Here is a 19,684-nt window from a genome sequence, read left to right as displayed (position 1 = left end):
CAAATCTCATTTGGGATTTTTAAAAGGGAAAAAGACGAAAAAACCCTCTATATGGGCTTCTTACAAAATGTTCACCAAAAATGGATACAAAGTCATAAAGTTTGACCCAATTACATTATAAATGAATTTAGAACGAAATTAAACTATAATGTTGACGTGGCCAAGATCTTCTTGTCCCAAAATATGATTCCAAAATTGTCTTGCAAATAATAATTGGAATAATTATGACCAAATAACTCAAATTAATTAAAATAAGAATTATTAGTCTAATTAAGCCCAAATAGTGAAAATGAGATAATAATGAAGAATTAAACACAATTCACTAATACAATATGGTGCGAAAAGCTAAGTGAATAGTACAAAATAGTGATTCATCAACTACAATAAGAGGAAAAGTGTCTTTTGGAATAGTGAATATGTTTTTTATAATGTCTCATAAATTTGGAGAGCGAAAGAATGTCTTCATTTTGACACTCAAAAAATCATAATTGTCTCATGTAGAAATAGGTACTAAATTGATGATGTTTGATTAGTAGTGGTCATGGGTTGAGAAAATATTTTAGAAGTACTATAGAATGGAGTTATAGTTTTTTTTAAGTAGTTGAAAAGTTTAGATACACTCAGTAAATGACCGAATGTAGCTCTAGTGCCGCTGATAATATTTTAAGATTGTGAAAGGAATAGTTGATGGTTTAGAGAAAATGTGGAAATATTAAAATATGAAAGTACGTAGTAGTTGGAAGTAGTATATATTTTGTAATTCCCACTAGTGCAGAATTGGCTTTTAACGTCCCCCATAGACGTCCGTCCACAAAATCACCAACGTAAATAATTGACCAGTGGCATATCCATAAATAAGTGAAACCGTAGACGTCTGGCGTGGAGGGGGCCGGACGTCTATAATATTATAGACGTCCGGGCCCCTCCCACGGACGTCTAAGAGGTTGGAACAATCACCTCTTCAACTTCCCTATCAGCCCCTTAAACGTCCGTTGTGGAGGGGGCCGGACGTCTATAATATTATAGACGTCCGGCCCCCCACAACGGACGTTTAGGGAGCTGACAGGGTAGTTGTAGAATTAATTGTCTTCAGCCCAGACGTCTATAATATTATAGACGTCCGGCCCCCTCCACAACGGACGTTTAAGGGGCTGACAGGGAAGTTGAAGAGTTCATTTTGTTCAACCTCTTAAACGTCCGTTGTGGGGGAGGGACGAACGTCTATAATATTATAGACGTCCGGGCCCCTCCCACGGACGTCTAAAACCCCCCGCGAATATCAATTTTTAAATCCGAAAGACGTCATATTAGTGATGGCCCCGACGTCTATAGTATTATAAACGTCGGGGCCCCAAAGTACCGGACGTCTAATGGTATTAATACTAAAACGCGAACCCGCGAGGAGTTACGCTCACTGTTCATCGTCTTCCCCGCGAATTCTCTCTGCGGCATTGCATTTCCAGGTGCGTTTGCTCTCTTTTGGACCGTTTAAATTTACTTTTAATCCGATTAAATTACTCTGTGATGAAATATCTTTGATTTGAACCAATTAAAAATCGTTTTGGGTGCGTTTTGGTGCAGTTTCTTGCATGTTCTTGGGCGGCGTTTTTGACTGTTTTTGGCCTACGTTTTAGGTCGTGCCCTCCTCGATTTTCCTCTGTTGCATTTGGAATCTGCTTTTCAGGTTAGCTTGTTCGTTGATAAGGTTTTTTGAATGCATGTTATTGGGTTTTGTGTATGCATGTTTTTTACTCTAAGGTATGCATGTGTTATTGGCTTTTGAATATGCATGTATTAGTTGTGTTATTATAATTGTGATGTCAGAATATAGGTATCAAATCATTGAGTGACACTTAGTTCCCGTTTGAAATTTAACACAAACGATTAATCTTTTAATCGTTTGTGTTAAATTTTGAATTGTCCGATTGGATAGTTTGAGAAAATTAATTTTCATAATTTGCAATAACATGTCAATTGGAGTTTATTGATAAGATTGATAAAATTTCGGCTCAATATTTGTGTTGTTCTCCGGATGCATATTTGATTGTGGTCATCGTTGACTACTCTTATTTCGTGTATTTCAGAGACCAATGCGAAATGCTGCCGAAATCTTATCAATTTTATGATGTAGACTTCTTTGCACGTGTCTTAGCAAATTATGAAAATTAATTTTTTTGAATGGGTAGGGTCTAACCTTGTGAGAGTTAAAAAATTTATACTGATGATTTTACGAACATAGTATGGATCGAAGCTGGATGAATGAACGTCGCATCAGTGAAGAATATGATAAGGGTGTTTCGGAGTTCTTGCAATACGTTGAACAAAATGCTAAGTCTGTGAACGGGACATATTTTTTTCCTTGTGTTCATTGTCTTAATCAAATACGCCAAGACTTAGGCAATGTGCGTGACCATCTATTCATGTACGGCATAATGAGGACTTATACTGTTTGGACTTGGCATGGAGAAGTACTGGACCAGCCTACCACGTCACGAGGAACAGATTATGTGGAAGAATGGATGAGTGACCATTTAGAGGACATGATACGTGATGTCGGTGAAGATAATTTTGGAAGAGCTAATTTGTATGATTCTCTTATTAATGATTCAGAGCAACCGTTGTTCCCAGGATGCTTGAACTTTACACGTCTGTCTGCAACTTTAAAGTTGTTTAGTTTAAAAGCAAGGAATGGATGCACAGATAAAAGTTTCACCAAGTTGTTGGAGTTGTTGAAGGAGATGCTTCCAGAAAATAATACTCTACCTATTCGTAATTACGAGGCAAAATTTTTTTTATGTCCAATGGGTCTTGAATATCAAAAGATACATGCTTGTCCTAATGATTGTGTTTTGTACACAAAGGAGTTTGCTTTGCTAAAGTATTGTCCAACATGTGGTTTATCCCGTTTTAAAAATAAATCTGACAGAATCACTACTAATGAAGGTAATGATGGTGCACCTGCTAAGGTGATGTGGTATTTGCCTATAATACCTAGGTTCAAACGTATGTTCTCTGTTAAAGAAGATGCAAAGAACCTTAAATGGCACTTTGACGAAAGAAAGTGCGATAATCTTCTTCGACACCCTGCTGATTCACCACAATGGAAAAAGATTGATGACAAATTTCCAGAATTTGGTGCAGATCCAAGAAACTTAAGGCTTGCACTTACAACTGATGGTATGAATCCTTATGGAAACTTAAGTAGCAAACACAGTTCGTGGCCAGTTATGTTGATGATTTACAATATTTCTCCTTTGTTGTGCATGAAGAGAAAATATGTGATGTTGTCCATGATGATATCGGGTCCTAGACAACCTGGAAATGACATTGATGTTTACTTAAAACCTTTAATTGATGATTTGAAATTGTTGTGGGAAGAAGGGGTCGACGTGTTTGATTCACATGTTGAGGAACAGTTCCGTTTGCGTGCAATGTTGTTTTGCACTATAAATGATTTCCCAGCGTATGGAAACTTGAGCGGTTATAGTGTTAAAGGTCATTTTGCATGTCCCATATGTGAAGAAAACACTAGTTACCTTCAATTGAAGCATGGTCAGAAGACGGTATATACAAGACATCGAAAATTCCTTCCTCGTAATCATCCTTATCGTAGATTGAAAAAAGCATTTAATGGAAGTACTGAGGATAAGGTTGTGTGCAGACCCCGGAATGGTGAAGAGGTGTACAACGAAGTCAAAAACATTGACATTGTGTTTGGAAAACATCATAAAAGTACCTCTGCAAAAAACATTTGGAAGAAACGATCACTATTTTTTAAGCTTCCATATTGGTGTGAACTTGATGTTAGACATTATATTGATGTGATGCACGTTGAAAAAAATATTTGTGACAGTGTGATCGGAACTTTATTAAACGTCAAAGGGAAGAGCAAAGACGGAATAAAAGCACGACAAGATTTGGCTGACATGAGAATCCGATCTGAGTTACATCCACAGATAATAGGAAGACGCACCTATCTGCCCCCAGCCTGTCACACATTTTCTAAAAAAGAAAAACAAAGTTTTTGTAACTATTTAAGAAGTGTGAAGGTTCCACAAGGTTATTCTTCAAATATTAGTAACCTTGTGTCTATGCAAGACTTAAAGTTCGTTGGTTTAAAGTCTCACGATTGTCATGTATTGATGCAACAATTGTTACATGTTGTTATTCGAGGCATATTACCTCCTTCTGTTAGGGGTATTCTGACACGTTTAAGTTTGTTCTTTAATGCCATTTGCAAGAAAGTTGTTGACCCTCGAGGTTTAGATGAATTGGAAAGTGAAGGAATAAGACTAATATGTGAATTGGAGATGTATTTTCCACCTTCCTTTTTTGACATCATGGTACATTTGATTGTTCATCTAGTCAGAGAAATTCGAATATGTGGGCCGGTCTTCTTAAGGTGGATGTACCCAGTTGAAAGATACATAAAGATCTTAAAGGGATATGTCAATAATCAGTATATACCAGAAGCTTCAATCATAGAGCAATATGTTGCAGAAGAAGCCATTGAATTTTGTTCAAGTTATATGCCATCTTGTGAGCCCGTGGGTCTTCCCAAGAGCAGACATGAAGGAAAATGTGAAGGTAAGGGTGTTCGAGGTGTGAGAATTCAAAGTGTTAGCAGAAAAGAAGTTGACCAAGCTCATTTGTACGTCTTAAACAACACTGTTGATGTGATTCCTTACATTTCTGACCACGTTAATGAAATAAAGGCAGCAAACCCAAGAATGAGTGAAAAATGGCATCTTAACTAACATGTGAAAACCTTCTTACAATGGTTTAAGAAAAAGATTTATGCGACTCCACATGTTTCTGAAAGTTTATTGAGGTTATCTCGTGGGCCGAACACAAATGTCATTACATATGGTGGGTACTATATAAACAATATTTCTTTTCAGACAAAGGTAGAAGATGACAAAAGTAGAGTTCAAAATAGTGGCGTCACACTACAAGTTGAGGCTGTGCACTTTGCTAGTTCTAAAGACAAAAATCCAATCACAGCATCCATGAGTTATTTTGGAATAATACAAGAAATATGGGAAGTTGATTACGTCACTTTTAGAGTCCTAGTTTTCAAGTGTAAATGGGTTGATATAAATTCTGGTGTCATGACAGATGACTTTAGGCAGATAAGGCAGGAGTGGACCGCTTATCTTCTGCAAAAATGGAGTTAGGAATAGTTTTATTTGTTGTTGAACATTGCTTAGTTTTAGTTTAAGTTTAATCTTCATAGTTTTGGTAGTGGATTATTTTTTACATTAAGTAGAACTTTCTTTATATGAAACGCATATATATATTATACTATATTGTTCTGGGACAATTTTTTGCTTTTCAGGTATGGTTTTATTGCAAAAATAAATTAATTTTTAAAAAAAAAACGCCAGTAGACGTCTGTTAGTGTACTGTCGGACGTCTGTAGACGTCTGGCAGTGCACAAACCGACGTCCAACCCCACCCCTAGCACAAAACCATTCAGGCATATGGTCGTCGGGGGATACACCTCGGACATCTGTATAGACGTCGGGGGAGAGGAGGCATCGGACGTCTGTGTGGACGTCCGAGGGGTGTACACTGAACGTCTATGTGGACGTCCGAAATCACACACCAGACATCTACATAGACGTCGAGGCTGACACATCGGACGTCTATATACACGTCCAATGTGGACCCCCCGACGTCTGAGTAACATCACCCACAAAGACGTCGGGGGTAGGTCGGACGTCAAAAAGCCAAAAGAACGGACGTCTAAAGCCCTTTCTGCACTAGTGTCCATGTATGTTGTTGTTATACTTAAACTGATAATGCACATGGATATTTATAGACCCATCTTACTTACATATTAGTTTAGAAAATTTTAGATAAAAACTATATAAATATTCTAAATTTATACCTATATTTAATGTTATGGATTTTTTCTCCTATAGACTTCTCACTAGTACAGTCAGGGGAAACGACAGCGGTTATTTTCGCCTATAGGCAGCATTTTTTGAACCGAGGCATATTCAGGCGAGGCAAAAAGTCTAATACTTTTGGCCTCGGTTGAGAACCGAGGCATAAATAGAGAGGATTTGGCCTCGGTTCAGCCTTACCCGAAGCAGTAAAGTTTTTGTTTTTTTTAATTTTTTTTCGTAGGACTTTATGCTTCGGTTCCCTTGAACAGAGGCAGTATGTCCACTGTACTGCTTCGGTTGTAGCTGGAACCGAGGCAGTAGACTTTTTTTTTTGTCTCATCCGCAAGACGTTTTGCTTCGGGTGTGACCATAACCGAGGCCATAAGGGGTCTTTCTACTTCGGTTATGACGTGAACCGAGGCATATATCCTTGTTTTTTTTTAAAATGAGGTATGTTTCTGCAACATTCCCAACTACAGAAACAAACCTGCATATATTTTTATAGCCAGAACAGTCCAGAATAATGCAGAAACGTATATTTTAAATGAAAATTATATTAAAACATAAATATATTGAATGGAATCATAAATCAACTTCTTAGAAGCATAAATCAATGCAATGTAATCATAAATCAAGTTTCAAGCATAAATCAATGCAATGTACAAAGTTAAACTTATAATAATGTAGAAAAGCATAAAACAACCTAGAAACATAAACTTAGAACTTACTATATCCTAATATCTACTACATACTATTATATAAATGAATTACATATTTAGCAAGTGTTTTCCTCACAAGTTGAATTGACTTCTCTGGAATTGAAGCAGTCCTATTAAATCTCTGCATAAAACACAATGATTTCAGTTAGTGTATATGAAATCCAAACTATAGAGAAAATAAAATTCAAACCTAAATATTACCGTTTCCCATCCACTGGTGTAATGTGTACGAATGATGGTCATCATCCAAAACATAACGTAGTCACCACATTCATATGACCCCATTTGTCTATTACACTACAATATATCATCATAATTTTCATGAAATGAAATGAAAGTGATTATAAATCACAATCAAATATGCACCCGAAGATCAATACAAAACACAACGGCAAATTTTCATGAAATTTAAGACATGTATTTCAAAATTGATATGTTATAATAAACTATGAAAAAGTTATTACTCTTCTTAAACTGTCCAACCGGACAATTTAAGATTCAATACTTATAAATTATTATTACCATCTCCTCTCTATTCATTTGTAAAAAGTACATTTGTTGAAAAAAATCTAGAGATAGTAAATAATTTTTGTATTGAATCTCAAACGGGAAACTAAGGCTAATTCACAACAACAAACAATATATTGAAGCAAACAACTCATGATTTCCAACCTTAAACTTTATTTAATCAGCAAATCAACCAATTTAATACAATAACCATTATACCAATGTAATCATCAAATAACAATAACCAATATATCAATCTCACAACAACAATTATCAAACACATATCCATTTTAATACTAAAGAATAATAAAATTTATAATTCTATTTATCATCAATATATCATCTCACAACAATTATTATCAAACAAATATCAAAATTTTATGATCAAATAACAATATAATTGCTAGTATTATGGCCAATATATCAATCTCCCACCAATTATTATCAATCAAACACAATAAAATATAATGAACCAACCGTGAAATGCGCGAAAGAAATGGAAGTGGAGGCGGAGCCTGCAACGGTGGAGGCTGCAGTGGCGGAGTGTGACCGGCGGAGGCTACAGCGGAGGCAGCAAAATCAGTCGTTGGAGGCAGCAGCATCAGTCGCCGGAGGCACCGCACAACGAGAGAAGGACGCAGAGTCGTGGACGGTTAAGGCACAGTGACGAAGAAGGAGAAGAAACGGAAGCAAGGCGAGAACGCCGATGGAGGCACGACGGTCGCGGAGGGGGCGGGGCGGCGAGGGAAGTGGGCAGTGGTGGAGGAAGCGTAATGAAACAGAAGAAGAAGAAATCTCGTGTGAAGGAAACACAACTCTGGAATTTTAACTCCAGATATTACCTTGGTTAACCAAATAACCGAATCAGAAAGGGCCTACTACCTCGGCTCTATCCAAGACCGATGCATAAACATTTCAGAAAATTTAATTTTTCAAATTAAATTGAGTTATATGCCTCGGTTAGCCGCCCACCCGAAGCGGAAAAGCCTCTATGGCCTCGGTTTAAAGCAACCGAGGCAGTATCTTATTGTACTAGAACGTAGAATGTTCAGAGAGAGCAGTTTTTAGCAGGCTATACTGCCTCGGTTCTGAGTGCTAACCGAGGTAGTATCTCTGTCCCCAAAAAGTTGTCAGTGGCAGCAGGGCAACGTGGCAGGAAGTGCAGGAAGAGCAGACATATATGCCTCGGTTCTAAGGGTTAACCGAGGCAGTATCTCTGTCTCCAAAAAAAGTTGTCAGTGGCAGCAGGGCAACGTGGCGGGAAGTGCAGGAAGAGCAGGCATATATGCCTCGGTTCTAAGTGCTAACCGAGGCAGTATCTCTGTCTCCAAAAAGTTGTCAGCTGAAAGGTCAGAGTTTGGTAATTTTTGAAAACTTATACGCTTCGGGTAGCTCTAGCCGAAGCAGTATGGCTTTTAGGCCTCGGGTGATTGAGAACCGAGGCATATAGTGTGTTTAGAATTATAGTAATGCCACCGCATTTTGATACGCTTCGGTTTTCACCGAAGCGTAATGTGCGAGTTTGAATCTCCTTTTTTTACTAGTGTCTTTATTATTGTTCTAGGATTTTCATTACACTCTAATACTTCTATCTTAAACTTTTCTATATTCTTTTAAAATATATATTACACTTTAATACCATCCATAATCTTGATACATTCCTTATGTCTAATATCCAAAAATTCCAAAGCGATGTAACCTCTTATTTTATTCCTTTTATTAGAGGCGTTTGAGTCTTCGTGATACTTTCCAATAAGCGTGATATTGATTAATAAAGCATCCATCAACACATGAGAATACGATTCCCCATGATTTCTTTTCCTTTATCTTTGAGTAAGCAGGCTTTGAATCAGAATATAAAACCAAGGAACTCAAAAAGTAAGAGTAGAAGTGACAGCATCATCAGCAAGCATATATTCTTGCTTTCACCCATATGAATATATGAATTTCCCAAGTTGACACATGAAGCTATATTTGCTCCCGAAATAAAGAAAAGTACTTTGCATGGTCCATTGAAGCGGAAGGTGAAATCATGAGCCACCACAGGCCCAACTTCACACATCTGCAACGGCAAGGAGGTTTTAGATCCTATGATGGCCACACTTACAATCATCATGAATCCAATGAAGTGCCTGTGTTTTACAGATCTAACTCTACTCAAGCCAGCGTAAGTTTATTCTGTTCTTATTTTAATCTCAAGGATTCTAGAACTTGCTGACTGAAGAAGGAAAAAACAAATTAAATTTATGTTGATAGATTGTACCTAATCTCGGTTCATAATATTAGCAGGATGAAAGAACTTCCGATGTATTACCTCGACAACGGGTTTGGGCATGCATACATCCTGTAGGATTCCACCACATACCTTAGTAAGGCCAAATCACAAACTAATTTGCTTGTGTTTAGACTTCACAAATATGTTCACAAATATGTTCAATGAATGATAAAGTGTTTTGATGATTCACATATATATGGATGCATGTACCAAAAATTTCACCGAAGTATTAGAGTTAATGTAAACCTTGAGAAAAGGTCTTGTCAGAAATATTTCCCACAAAATCAGGGTTCTACAATTTTTTCAACTGCTAAATGAATTAACAATCAATCACAAGAATGGAAAAGGAAGACCCCAAGAGCTTATTTTTAGGTAATGAGCACTATGATTTGAATTCCATAAAGCAACCTCCCCTCCACCCATGATATGCTATTTAGTTGAATGAACTTTTCAATTTTTCTGGTTCAAGGGGTGGTAGAAAAACTTAGTTAATATTTGAATAATTTGCAGTTTTCCATCAGCAGCACCTAGAAGACAACAAATTATTCAGAATGAGCATATGGGAAGGCTGAGAGATATTTTCCTTCAGCCACCTTCAAGATATACATTCCAAACAAGCACACAAGCTGCCCCAGTGGTAGAAATTTCCAAAACTACAGTTTTGAGCAAGCTTGAGAAAGTAGTGTATGCTAGGAAGCTGAACTTATATTACAGAAACAATGCTGAAGAAAAACATTTGAAAGAGAAGAAGGAAAAGGATGAAGATGGTAAGAGGTGTGCTATTTGCTTGGAAGATTTTAAGACTGGTGAAGAGGTGATGCTCACTCCATGCAAGCACATGTTTCATGAGGATTGCATAGTGCCGTGGCTAACAACTAAGGGCCAGTGCCCAGTTTGTAGGCGTGTGATCTGTGAGATGGGATGTGGGAACCCTTCATCCTTCAGCAACAATAACTGGACCACTTTGGAATCTAGCAACCTATTTAATGGAGAGCTTTTATCAGTTTTTAGGGACATGGAAGAAGCTTTTCAGTTGGGCATATGACTTAATGTACACGTATATAAGCTTATGCTACAGTTGGAAAATTGGCTTGCCGTTCCATAATATATGGATATGTTTTCTCTTCTTTGGCACAACATATATACTATGAATTTTGATAGGTAGAACTTATGAGTTAGAGATGAGATACACGAACTTAATGACGCAAGTTTGTTTTTCACTACTTGATCCATGTATAGTACTTTTGGTTGATTTGAACGAATTAACATTGAAAGAATTTATTGATTAAGTAATTACAGCTCAATGAAACCACATGAATTGTTTCTAGGAAGTTCTAACATTAACGAGACATAAGTCAAGACAATAGATTTAAGGGTTTTCTTTATATGTTGCTCAACATTGTTATGTCTACAACGTAGGACTCAAAATAACACTTGAATTCTTAATATTCTCTTCTTTAAGATTGGGTCTCTTCAACATTGGTATTTTCCTTTTCGATCCTAAATTTGTTTGAAACATATACCAAAAGACTTTTTATACAAGGAATCCACAACCTAGATTATCCACCCACTGAGTTCAGCACCAAGATGAACCATAAGTTTGATATAAATTGTTGGATTGAGCATTTATTATTTTAGCAAATACTACACTTGATAGTCAAAGCGCAACTCTTTCTACTTAAGAGCATACCAAAGCCAAGGTCAAGAGTTTAATTATCAGTGAGGCAATTTTTGAGAGAGAAATTGTTGCTAGAACATCAATTATCCTATTGCATAGACTACATGGGTCAATTCACAATTGAAGAGTTTGATTCTTAAAAAGACAAAAGGACAACTGCTGAGTGAGAGATTATTGCAAGGTGCATCGATTTGTCTCATGGTAAAAGTCAGCTGAGCCAAGTCATAATTGAATTCACAATATATTGTTCACAATTCAATATTTCACAATCATACCAAACATATGAAAATTGGCAGTTTTCTTTGTGCAATAAAAGATTATAGCAAAACAGTTATACACTTATCATATTCCTACTATTTATGACGACTTGCTAACAATAAAATGCTTGTCCATAAATTTTATTGATAGATTTTCTCATCCATTAGTAATTACGAACGAATTTATGATCATCAATAATTATTGTTGAATGTTTTTCATCAGTTAAATTTCTCAATAAATATCACGATTTTGTCTTCTCGCTCTTCCTCCTCCATTTCCTTTTTTTTTCTTCTTTTTCTTCTTCTTCCTCCTCCTCCATGTTGTTGTTATTATTAGGTCCACCACCTTTGACTTCTCCCCCTCCTCCTTTATCATTGTCGTCGTTGGTGTTTTCAACATTGTCGTCATTGTCACCTTTGTCGTTGCTATTGTCACCATCTCTTTCTTCTTCTTTTTTCTTTCTCCTCCTCTTCTCATTTTATCAACAGAAATATCTATTAGTGTAATAAAAATTACATAAAACCAACCGTTTTTACCAACAAAATATTTGTCAATAATTAAAATCTGCTAGTAATTTTTCTTGGTAAATTCAATTTTATTGATGAATTGTTTTTCATAGATAAATCTTTTTTACCGATAAAATTTCGTTAATAATATAATATTTTCTTGTTATTAACCCACTTTGTTTATTTTTTTTATTTATTTTTATGAAAAAAAATATTAGGTTTTTATTACGGTGAACTTTTACAACTTTAAGCTATTATTAACAATAACTTTTGTTGTAAACAATGCGTAAAAGTAATTTTGTAGAACAAAACAAGAGCAATAAAAAAGTTCAGATTGTTTCTCTCGTTCTTTTTCTTTAAGAATTATGGTTCTTAAACTTATTTTGTCATGTTTCTTTTAAGGTTTTATTTATTAAAATTTAAGTTCAAGGTTTTTATTAAAATATTTTATAATATTTTATTATTTGAAAAATCAAAATATATATTAGTTTATTATTGTTATCATTGATTTATTTTATAAATTTAATATATCTAAGACTAATAAAAATTAAATTTAAACTACATTTTTAATTAACTGTATCTATTTAAATTAATTTTATAAAATAAATAACCCACGGATTAAGATTTCTAAGGTGTTTTTGAGTAGTGAGTAAATGCAAACTGATGTTACCTTCTATTCATTTCGTAGACATAAATCTATGATAACACAACGGAAGCAAGAGCTCACGCTGTGAAACAAACATAAAATATCCAATTTAGTTAAAATATCAATTTATATATATCAGTTATTTAAAGCAAGTAAAAGTTTAATTGATAAAATAAAATACATTAATGTATATTTTATATAAAAATTTATTTATACAAATAAAAAGTTATTAAGGTGCATAAATCAAAGTTTTTGTGTAGAAGACATTTTCTAAAAAAATTATGAAAAATTGGAAGATGCAAAGAATAAAAAATGAGTGTGAATAGCATGGGCGATTTGTAATTTGAATCGAAAAATTGGTTGGGCCTTTTAATTGAGTCCAAAATGGGTCCGTCTGACCCAAATTAACACTTTGCATATGGACTGAGTAACGTCGTCGTTTTCTTATTCTCCTTTTATATTCACACCTCACACAGGTCCTTCTGTTTGGAGGGTTTTGTTATTATTAATTCTTCCCTTCCATCTGCCGCCGCAACGGTGCACCCTAGTAGCCTCCAACAATGGTAAACCCTTTTTAGGTTTTCATTTCTCTTCTTTCAAAATCAAATTCACTGTTTCTCAGATTTGAATGTTATTTATCTAAAATTCGAATGTTATTTACCTTTTGAATTGGAATGAACGGAATTTCAGGCTTCAGAGAAGAAACTCTCGAACCCTATGAGGGAGATAAAGGTACAGAAGCTCGTCCTCAATATTTCTGTTGGCGAGAGTGGAGATCGCCTCACCAGAGCTGCAAAGGTTCACTTCTTTCCACATTGCTTCCACTTTTTTCTTAAGGAAAAAAAATCGGTTTTTGATGTGGAATTTCTTTATTTTGGGTCTTGCAGGTGTTGGAACAACTGAGTGGACAAACCCCAGTGTTCTCCAAAGGTTAGTTCTCCATTAGTTTTTTAATGGGTCGTTTGGTAATACTGTTATTAGGCATAGATCTCAAATTTGTGTTCAGTGGAAGTCTCTGGTTTTGAGTTTATTTAATCATTTTTGGATTTTTATCGCTTTTCAAAGCATAGAATACTGGGGAAGTGGTTTTGAAGAATGCCCAAAAAAATTTCAATTTACGGAAGCCTATTCTTATGAAAACATTAAAATGTCAGATATTCTTCAGAAGTCTGTGAACCAACTGAAGATGAGGATTCTGATATCCATGAGTATATGGCTGGAAGAAGTTTGTTTGAGATCTCTTCTATTTGGAATGTAGAGAAGTTCTATTGAGATCCTTGTAGAGAAGTTCTGAAGCTCTTCTAGTTTTGTATCCAAACAGGCTCATTTAAATATTTATTTTTTTCAAACACAACAGACCAAACGTGTGAAGTTTTTTAAATTGTAATTTTGCCTTACTTCTAGTGTATAATATTAGTGGTTATTGTATGTAGGATATGTGTGTTTCTCTCAGTTTTGATTGCTGAGAAATTTTTTCCTCATGTTGGTTTTGACAGCAAGGTACACTGTTCGTTCCTTTGGGATTAGAAGAAACGAGAAGATTGCTTGTTATGTCACTGTTAGAGGTGACAAGGCAATGCAACTTTTGGAAAGTGGTTTGAAGGTGAAGGAGTATGAACTTCTCAGAAGGAACTTCAGCGATACTGGCTGCTTTGGCTTTGGCATTCAAGAGCATATTGATTTGGGAATCAAGTAAGTTGAAAACGACTATTGGATTTTCATGCTGTTTCAACTTGACAATGAAACAACGCTAACTTACTTTAAGGTGTGAGTTTTTAGGGCTGAAGGGATGGGAAGTTGATGATCTGGTTTTGTGTTGTGATATGAATACTCAATTTTCGATATCATACATGACTTCAAACAAATGTTAACTTGCTTAAAAGATATGGGTGTTCTATAATTATGTTTTTGTTGATTAGGTCCTTGGGTTAAAGATATTCTGTTGCTTGATGTTTGAGGTAGCAGGACTCACATTAGCTTGGTTGTTTGTTAATTAGATTTTAGATGTTATCTGAAATTAATAAACTGGTTTTGCAGTTTGTGATCTGTCTTAAAATGACATTGTCATACTATTCATTTTCTGATTCCTTCACTTGCGATTTTGTCTACTAACTTTGGTTCATTTCCCCTTATATGTCAGATTGTGTTTTCAATTTCTTTGGTGATTGTGAATATTTCGATCTACACACTAATTATTGGTTCTTGACATTTGATTCTGATTCAGGTATGATCCTTCAACCGGTATTTATGGAATGGATTTCTTTGTTGTTTTGGAGCGTCCTGGCTACCGTGTTGGCCGTCGCCGAAGGTGCAAGTCCCGTGTTGGAATTCAGCACCGAGTCACAAAGGACGATGCTATGAAGTGGTTCCAGGTGAAATATGAGGGAGTGATCCTTAACAAGTCTCAGGCAATTGTTTAGTTTTGGGTTCACTTTAGGAGTGTGTTATCAGTTTTGTCAACTATAGTTCTATCTTTCTATGATAGGATCTTAATTTTTTGCCAGGTTTTGAATCCATGTTTTTCATTTAAGATTTTGCGATGAAGCACATGTATTAGCATTGTTAGATGACACTTTAATTGCGAAGTTGTGAACCCCTCGTTATGCTATTATGCTTTGTAACAATTTAGTTTCTGTATTTTGTATGCAAATGAAGCGATGTCTTTCTGCAGCATTTCCCGACAAGTGAAACCATTTAAATGAAATCACGACCTCAGCATTCAATAACTGATAGATGCTGGAAAAATTTTGTACTAAGTGACAGAACTGTTGTTGCATTCCCAATACTTCATGTTTTCCAGAAATTGTTTTTGTTGAAAGTATTTTTATTCGAAATTATTTCGTATTTATGAACTTGCTGTTCTGAAGAATGATTTAAAACAAGAATTACAAAGAAGATTGTAAGTTGTGAGTGATTCTGGGATAGGTAGTTTGAAAGGCTTTGTAACTGATATAAAAGGGACTATTTTTCTTTTTGAGAAAATAATAACTTATTTTGTTACCATACGTTTAGACTAGTTTAAAACCCAGTTGGTGTGTTCACATTTTCTTATATACTAATAAAATTAGTTGTCCAAAATAATTTTGTATGTTTGGTAGCCGGAGAACTCCATTTAATTTATATAATAAATTTGTCACACCCCAAATAATAGTTCAAACTACCGAAATAAAATAAAGTATATATTCAGACAACACCTAATAATGGTGATGATTGAAAAAAAAAGCAACAAACGCAAGAAGACATCAGAAAGGGTAAACTGATTAGAAAAAAGAAAACAAACATGAATATAACAAGGTACATATTTCATAACAAAGTCATTCATCTCAAATAGTCAAAGTAATATGAAATATATAACCAAAACTCTTACAAACTTAATTATTTGGATATATACACTAATCTCATATTCACTCAAGACATGCGCATGTGGTGATCTCCACTATTCTATGGAGTCATTATCAATAAATTTTATCCTATTACACACAAGATTAATTTCTTTTGCGTTTTAGAATCCATACATTAATACAAACACGGAAAACAGCAACACTAAGATTTTTTTTCCATAAAATCCCTTAAATCATAACAACTCATATCATTAATGCAATTATTATAAATAACTCATATAAGTAACTAAAACCAACAAAAGCTATCAAAATTAGAATTTTACAACAACCGAAAACACTACACTAACTAGTGCTTAGTGGTACAAACCATCACTCAATGTTTTGTCATCACATGGCTCTCTCTGACTTGAAATTTAAGATTGATGCTTAACGATACAAAGTCATTGCTCAACACTCTGTCACCACATGGCTATTTGACTAGGAATTTAAGACTAGCACGCAACAGTACAAAGTCATCGCTCAATGCTCTATTACCACACGACTCTCTGACTTGGGATTTAAGACTAAGGCTCAATGAGCGTATAACTCGTATTGTTATACAGAAGATGACATTGGAGCTAGTTGAAGTATTGAGAAGAGCTGAGAATCTTTAGGAATTTTGAAATTGTAATTGGAATATTTGAACTTTTTATTTAGTAATAAACTCAATGAATTGTTGATGTTATTTTTTCAGAAATAAAGTTTCTTGATCAATTAATTTTTTTTTAAGTTTGTTTTTGCAATGGTATCAACAAATGTTGAGTTTTTAAATTACAAGTGACACCAAAATGGGATGTTACATTAGGTATAGTAAAATTTGATTCAGACTATACTTTAGTTTGATTGATTATGAATAGTATAAAAAAATTTCACTTTTAATTTTTAATTGAGATTGTACTTTGGTTATTAGTGAAAATGTCAATAAATTAATTGAGATTTCTCATTGATTAATTTAAAAATCAAAGACAGTAATTAATTGAACAATAATCTTTAAATCATGAGTAGTAAATTATATTTTAAAAAAGTAGTAAAATCAATCTATTTTCTTTATTATTGTTTTTTTTATCTCTTTATATCTTATTGGCAATTTCATTTTTTTCTTTCATTTACTATTTTTTAATTTTTTATCTATTTTATTTATATTTTTTTTCGTTTATTCTTTTTATATTTGACTAAATATTTTGTATAAAATTTATAGAACTAACTTATTAATAATTAATTTTGTATTCTTTTGGCGAATTTAAGTTATCTTATTTATATTAATATTCTTTTTTTGGTTTTTATCTTAATAATAATAATGAAGTTGATAATTTAATATTATTATTTTGATCACGCGAACATCAATACAATGTTGAGTAATTTAATTTATATGTTCACAATTATTTACTTCAAGTTATTGTAAATTTAAAGTTATTTTATTTTTGAAAAAAATTGAAGTTCATAATCATTTATTCATACTAATATTTTTTGTTAATATTTTAATAATACTGAAATTGAAATAGTTTAATAATATTAATTTGATTGTGTGAACTGATATTATTAATAACAAGAAAAACTCCCTTAAATATCTAACCTCATATAAAATGTCTTCAATAAAACATATGCACTCTTACATAAAACAATAATTTGGCACATCAAAATGCCTTTTATTGCAAAGATATTACTTAATAGAAAGCTAAAAAATAAGCAACACTTTCAATTTGTGATTTAAGCTTGAAGCTACTCAATGCTGAAGATCTTTGTTGTGAACTCATTGATCACCTGCTCACCAGGAAGAGACTTAGCAACACTTTCTTTTTGAAGGCACCTCTTGGCCCAAGCAATCAACTTAGGACACTCAGCATCTATGTTAAGAGTGACAAAAGTTGCAAAGGATTTTATCCAAGGGTAGAATGAGACAAGTGCTATGTCCACAAAACCAAGATTTTCTCCTCCAAAATAACTTTTATCTCCCACTTCTTCCTCCAACAATTTAAGGGCTTCTATCAACTCTTTCTTTGCAACTTCTCTTTCTTCTCCTTTTCCTTTCGAAATCTTCTCTAAGGTATTAACTATCTATTTCACAAGTGATAATTGGTATAAGGAGACATTTATGTTAAATATAATCAAATTACAGAGGATTAAATATCATCAAATCCTCTTTGCAATGTTTTCAAAGTAAAATATTAATATAAGTTAAAAAACAAATTTTAAATCTAATTCAATTTCATAAAACTAACTTATAAAATAAAATTTACATTTATTTATATATTTTTAATTGACTTTATATTAATTAACGTAGAACACTCTTTTCTTATAGATATATATATCTTAAAATAATTTTGATAACAAATTATACAATAGATCAAACAAATGATAAATCTCGTCAAAATAAATTCTAACTTATGAATCTATATTAAGTAATGGATTATAAATCTATAATAATTCCATGAATTTGTAAAATGAAATTTGTTTTAGTTTGTATACTTTAAAGGGTTTTTATAGCTAAGTGAAATTTCTAACAATATATTTGTTTAGATAATTTCTTTACTTATCACTCATTTAACACTAAAAAAACAAACTGTTAAAAAATGAATTTTAAAATATAACTAATAAAATTTCTATTAATTATATATATAAATTTATCTTATTTATTTATAAGATTAATAAATGGCACGAACAGTAAAATATCGAAATAAAAAATGTATCGAAGGAATGAAAAATTTATCATCTCATATTTTTACATTTATTTGATACAGATATAAAAGTAAAATAATTTAAAAATATAAAGTTTTGTATTTTTTTCAAAATAAAAAAAGTAAAAAGTAAAAAGAAAATAGTATGAAATGAATATAAAAAATTTATATAATCATTTTACAAAAGGAATTAAAAGGTAAGAAAGGAAAGAGAGGAAGGGTACCTTAGTGTCAACATAATCAGCCCAAAATCTTGCCTGTGCTCTCTGGTAAGGGTCAGAAGGCAGCAAGGGATTTGTGTGATTCCAAACATCCTCAATGTATTGAACAATAATGAGAGATTCACAGATGGGTTTGCCGTTGTGGATAAGAACCGGAATTTTCTTGTGAACCGGGTTCATTCGTAGGAGTAAAGAACTCTTGTTCTTCAGATCCTCTTCTTTGCGCTCATACTTTATACCTTTTTCAGCAAGTGCAACCCTCACCCTCATCCCAAAAGGACTCGGCCAGAAATCTAGCAGAACGACGTCGTCTGCCATACTGCTTCAGCTTCAACAAAACAAAGAATGATGAAGAAATATGCAGTAAGAAACTGATTTGCAGTGCACAATAAGGCTATGGACTACTTATATTTCTAAGTAGTTTTGAAGTTTGAAATACTAAAACATAACTACTATTAGTCAACATAGGATTTGGATAATCAGAAGATCTGGTGGCTTAACTCCAAACAAGAATATAACATGCTCTTTTTGAGATAATAATATTAATTTCAAAAGCATCGCTTATTCTTTTGGAATTTATTTGTTTTTATTTTAAAATCTTGACTTTTACACAAACACGTTAATTTCAAAGTTCCACAATCTTCCATGTTTAAATTATTGGAGACAGCCGAAGCCATTCAAAATCGGACACGGGAACATATATATATATATATATATATATATATATATATATATATATATATATATATATATATATATATTTATATATATATATTTATATATATATATTTATATATATACTTGCGTGTAGTATTAAAATTCATTCAGAGGGGATCGTCATGGATGATGGAATAATTTTTCATTTATTTATCAATCTTATCTTATTTTTAAACTCTTATTTTTTATTTGTTTAAATTTATGCTCA

General features: G+C 33.4%; 3 protein-coding genes across 4 annotated transcripts; 2 read left to right on the top strand and 1 right to left on the bottom strand.

Annotated features, from left to right (window-relative positions):
• Window positions 1-9,071: 9,071 nt before the first annotated feature.
• On the top strand, window positions 9,072-10,562 carry LOC108339858 (uncharacterized). 2 transcript variants are annotated; one of them, XM_017577075.2, is made up of 3 exons: window positions 9,072-9,287; window positions 9,407-9,489; window positions 9,906-10,562. In XM_017577075.2, exons 1-3 carry the CDS (start codon window positions 9,153-9,155, stop codon window positions 10,438-10,440), a joined length of 753 nt encoding a protein of 250 aa, XP_017432564.1. In that variant the 5' UTR covers window positions 9,072-9,152; the 3' UTR covers window positions 10,441-10,562. The 2 variants fall into 2 exon arrangements, with proteins under 2 accessions (XP_017432564.1, XP_017432565.1); XM_017577076.2 differs by having other exon boundaries at window positions 9,074-9,287; window positions 9,410-9,489.
• A 2,352-nt stretch (window positions 10,563-12,914) lies between these two features.
• On the top strand, window positions 12,915-15,092 carry LOC108340510 (60S ribosomal protein L11). The gene is made up of 5 exons (XM_017577959.2): window positions 12,915-13,046; window positions 13,174-13,281; window positions 13,371-13,413; window positions 13,980-14,175; window positions 14,708-15,092. Exons 1-5 carry the CDS (start codon window positions 13,044-13,046, stop codon window positions 14,901-14,903), a joined length of 546 nt encoding a protein of 181 aa, XP_017433448.1. The 5' UTR covers window positions 12,915-13,043; the 3' UTR covers window positions 14,904-15,092.
• A 2,310-nt stretch (window positions 15,093-17,402) lies between these two features.
• On the bottom strand, window positions 17,403-19,297 carry LOC108340509 (probable glutathione S-transferase). Its single transcript, XM_017577958.2, has 2 exons — window positions 18,763-19,297; window positions 17,403-17,918 (listed from the first exon to the last, which is right to left on the bottom strand). Exons 1-2 carry the CDS (start codon window positions 19,075-19,077, stop codon window positions 17,583-17,585), a joined length of 651 nt encoding a protein of 216 aa, XP_017433447.1. The 5' UTR covers window positions 19,078-19,297; the 3' UTR covers window positions 17,403-17,582.
• Between the last annotated feature and the right edge of the window lie 387 nt (window positions 19,298-19,684).

Source organism: Vigna angularis, chromosome 5, assembly GCF_016808095.1.
Source record: "Vigna angularis cultivar LongXiaoDou No.4 chromosome 5, ASM1680809v1, whole genome shotgun sequence".
Classification (NCBI taxonomy): Eukaryota; Viridiplantae; Streptophyta; class Magnoliopsida; order Fabales; family Fabaceae; genus Vigna; species Vigna angularis.
This window is presented reverse-complemented; position numbering and strand designations above follow the sequence as displayed.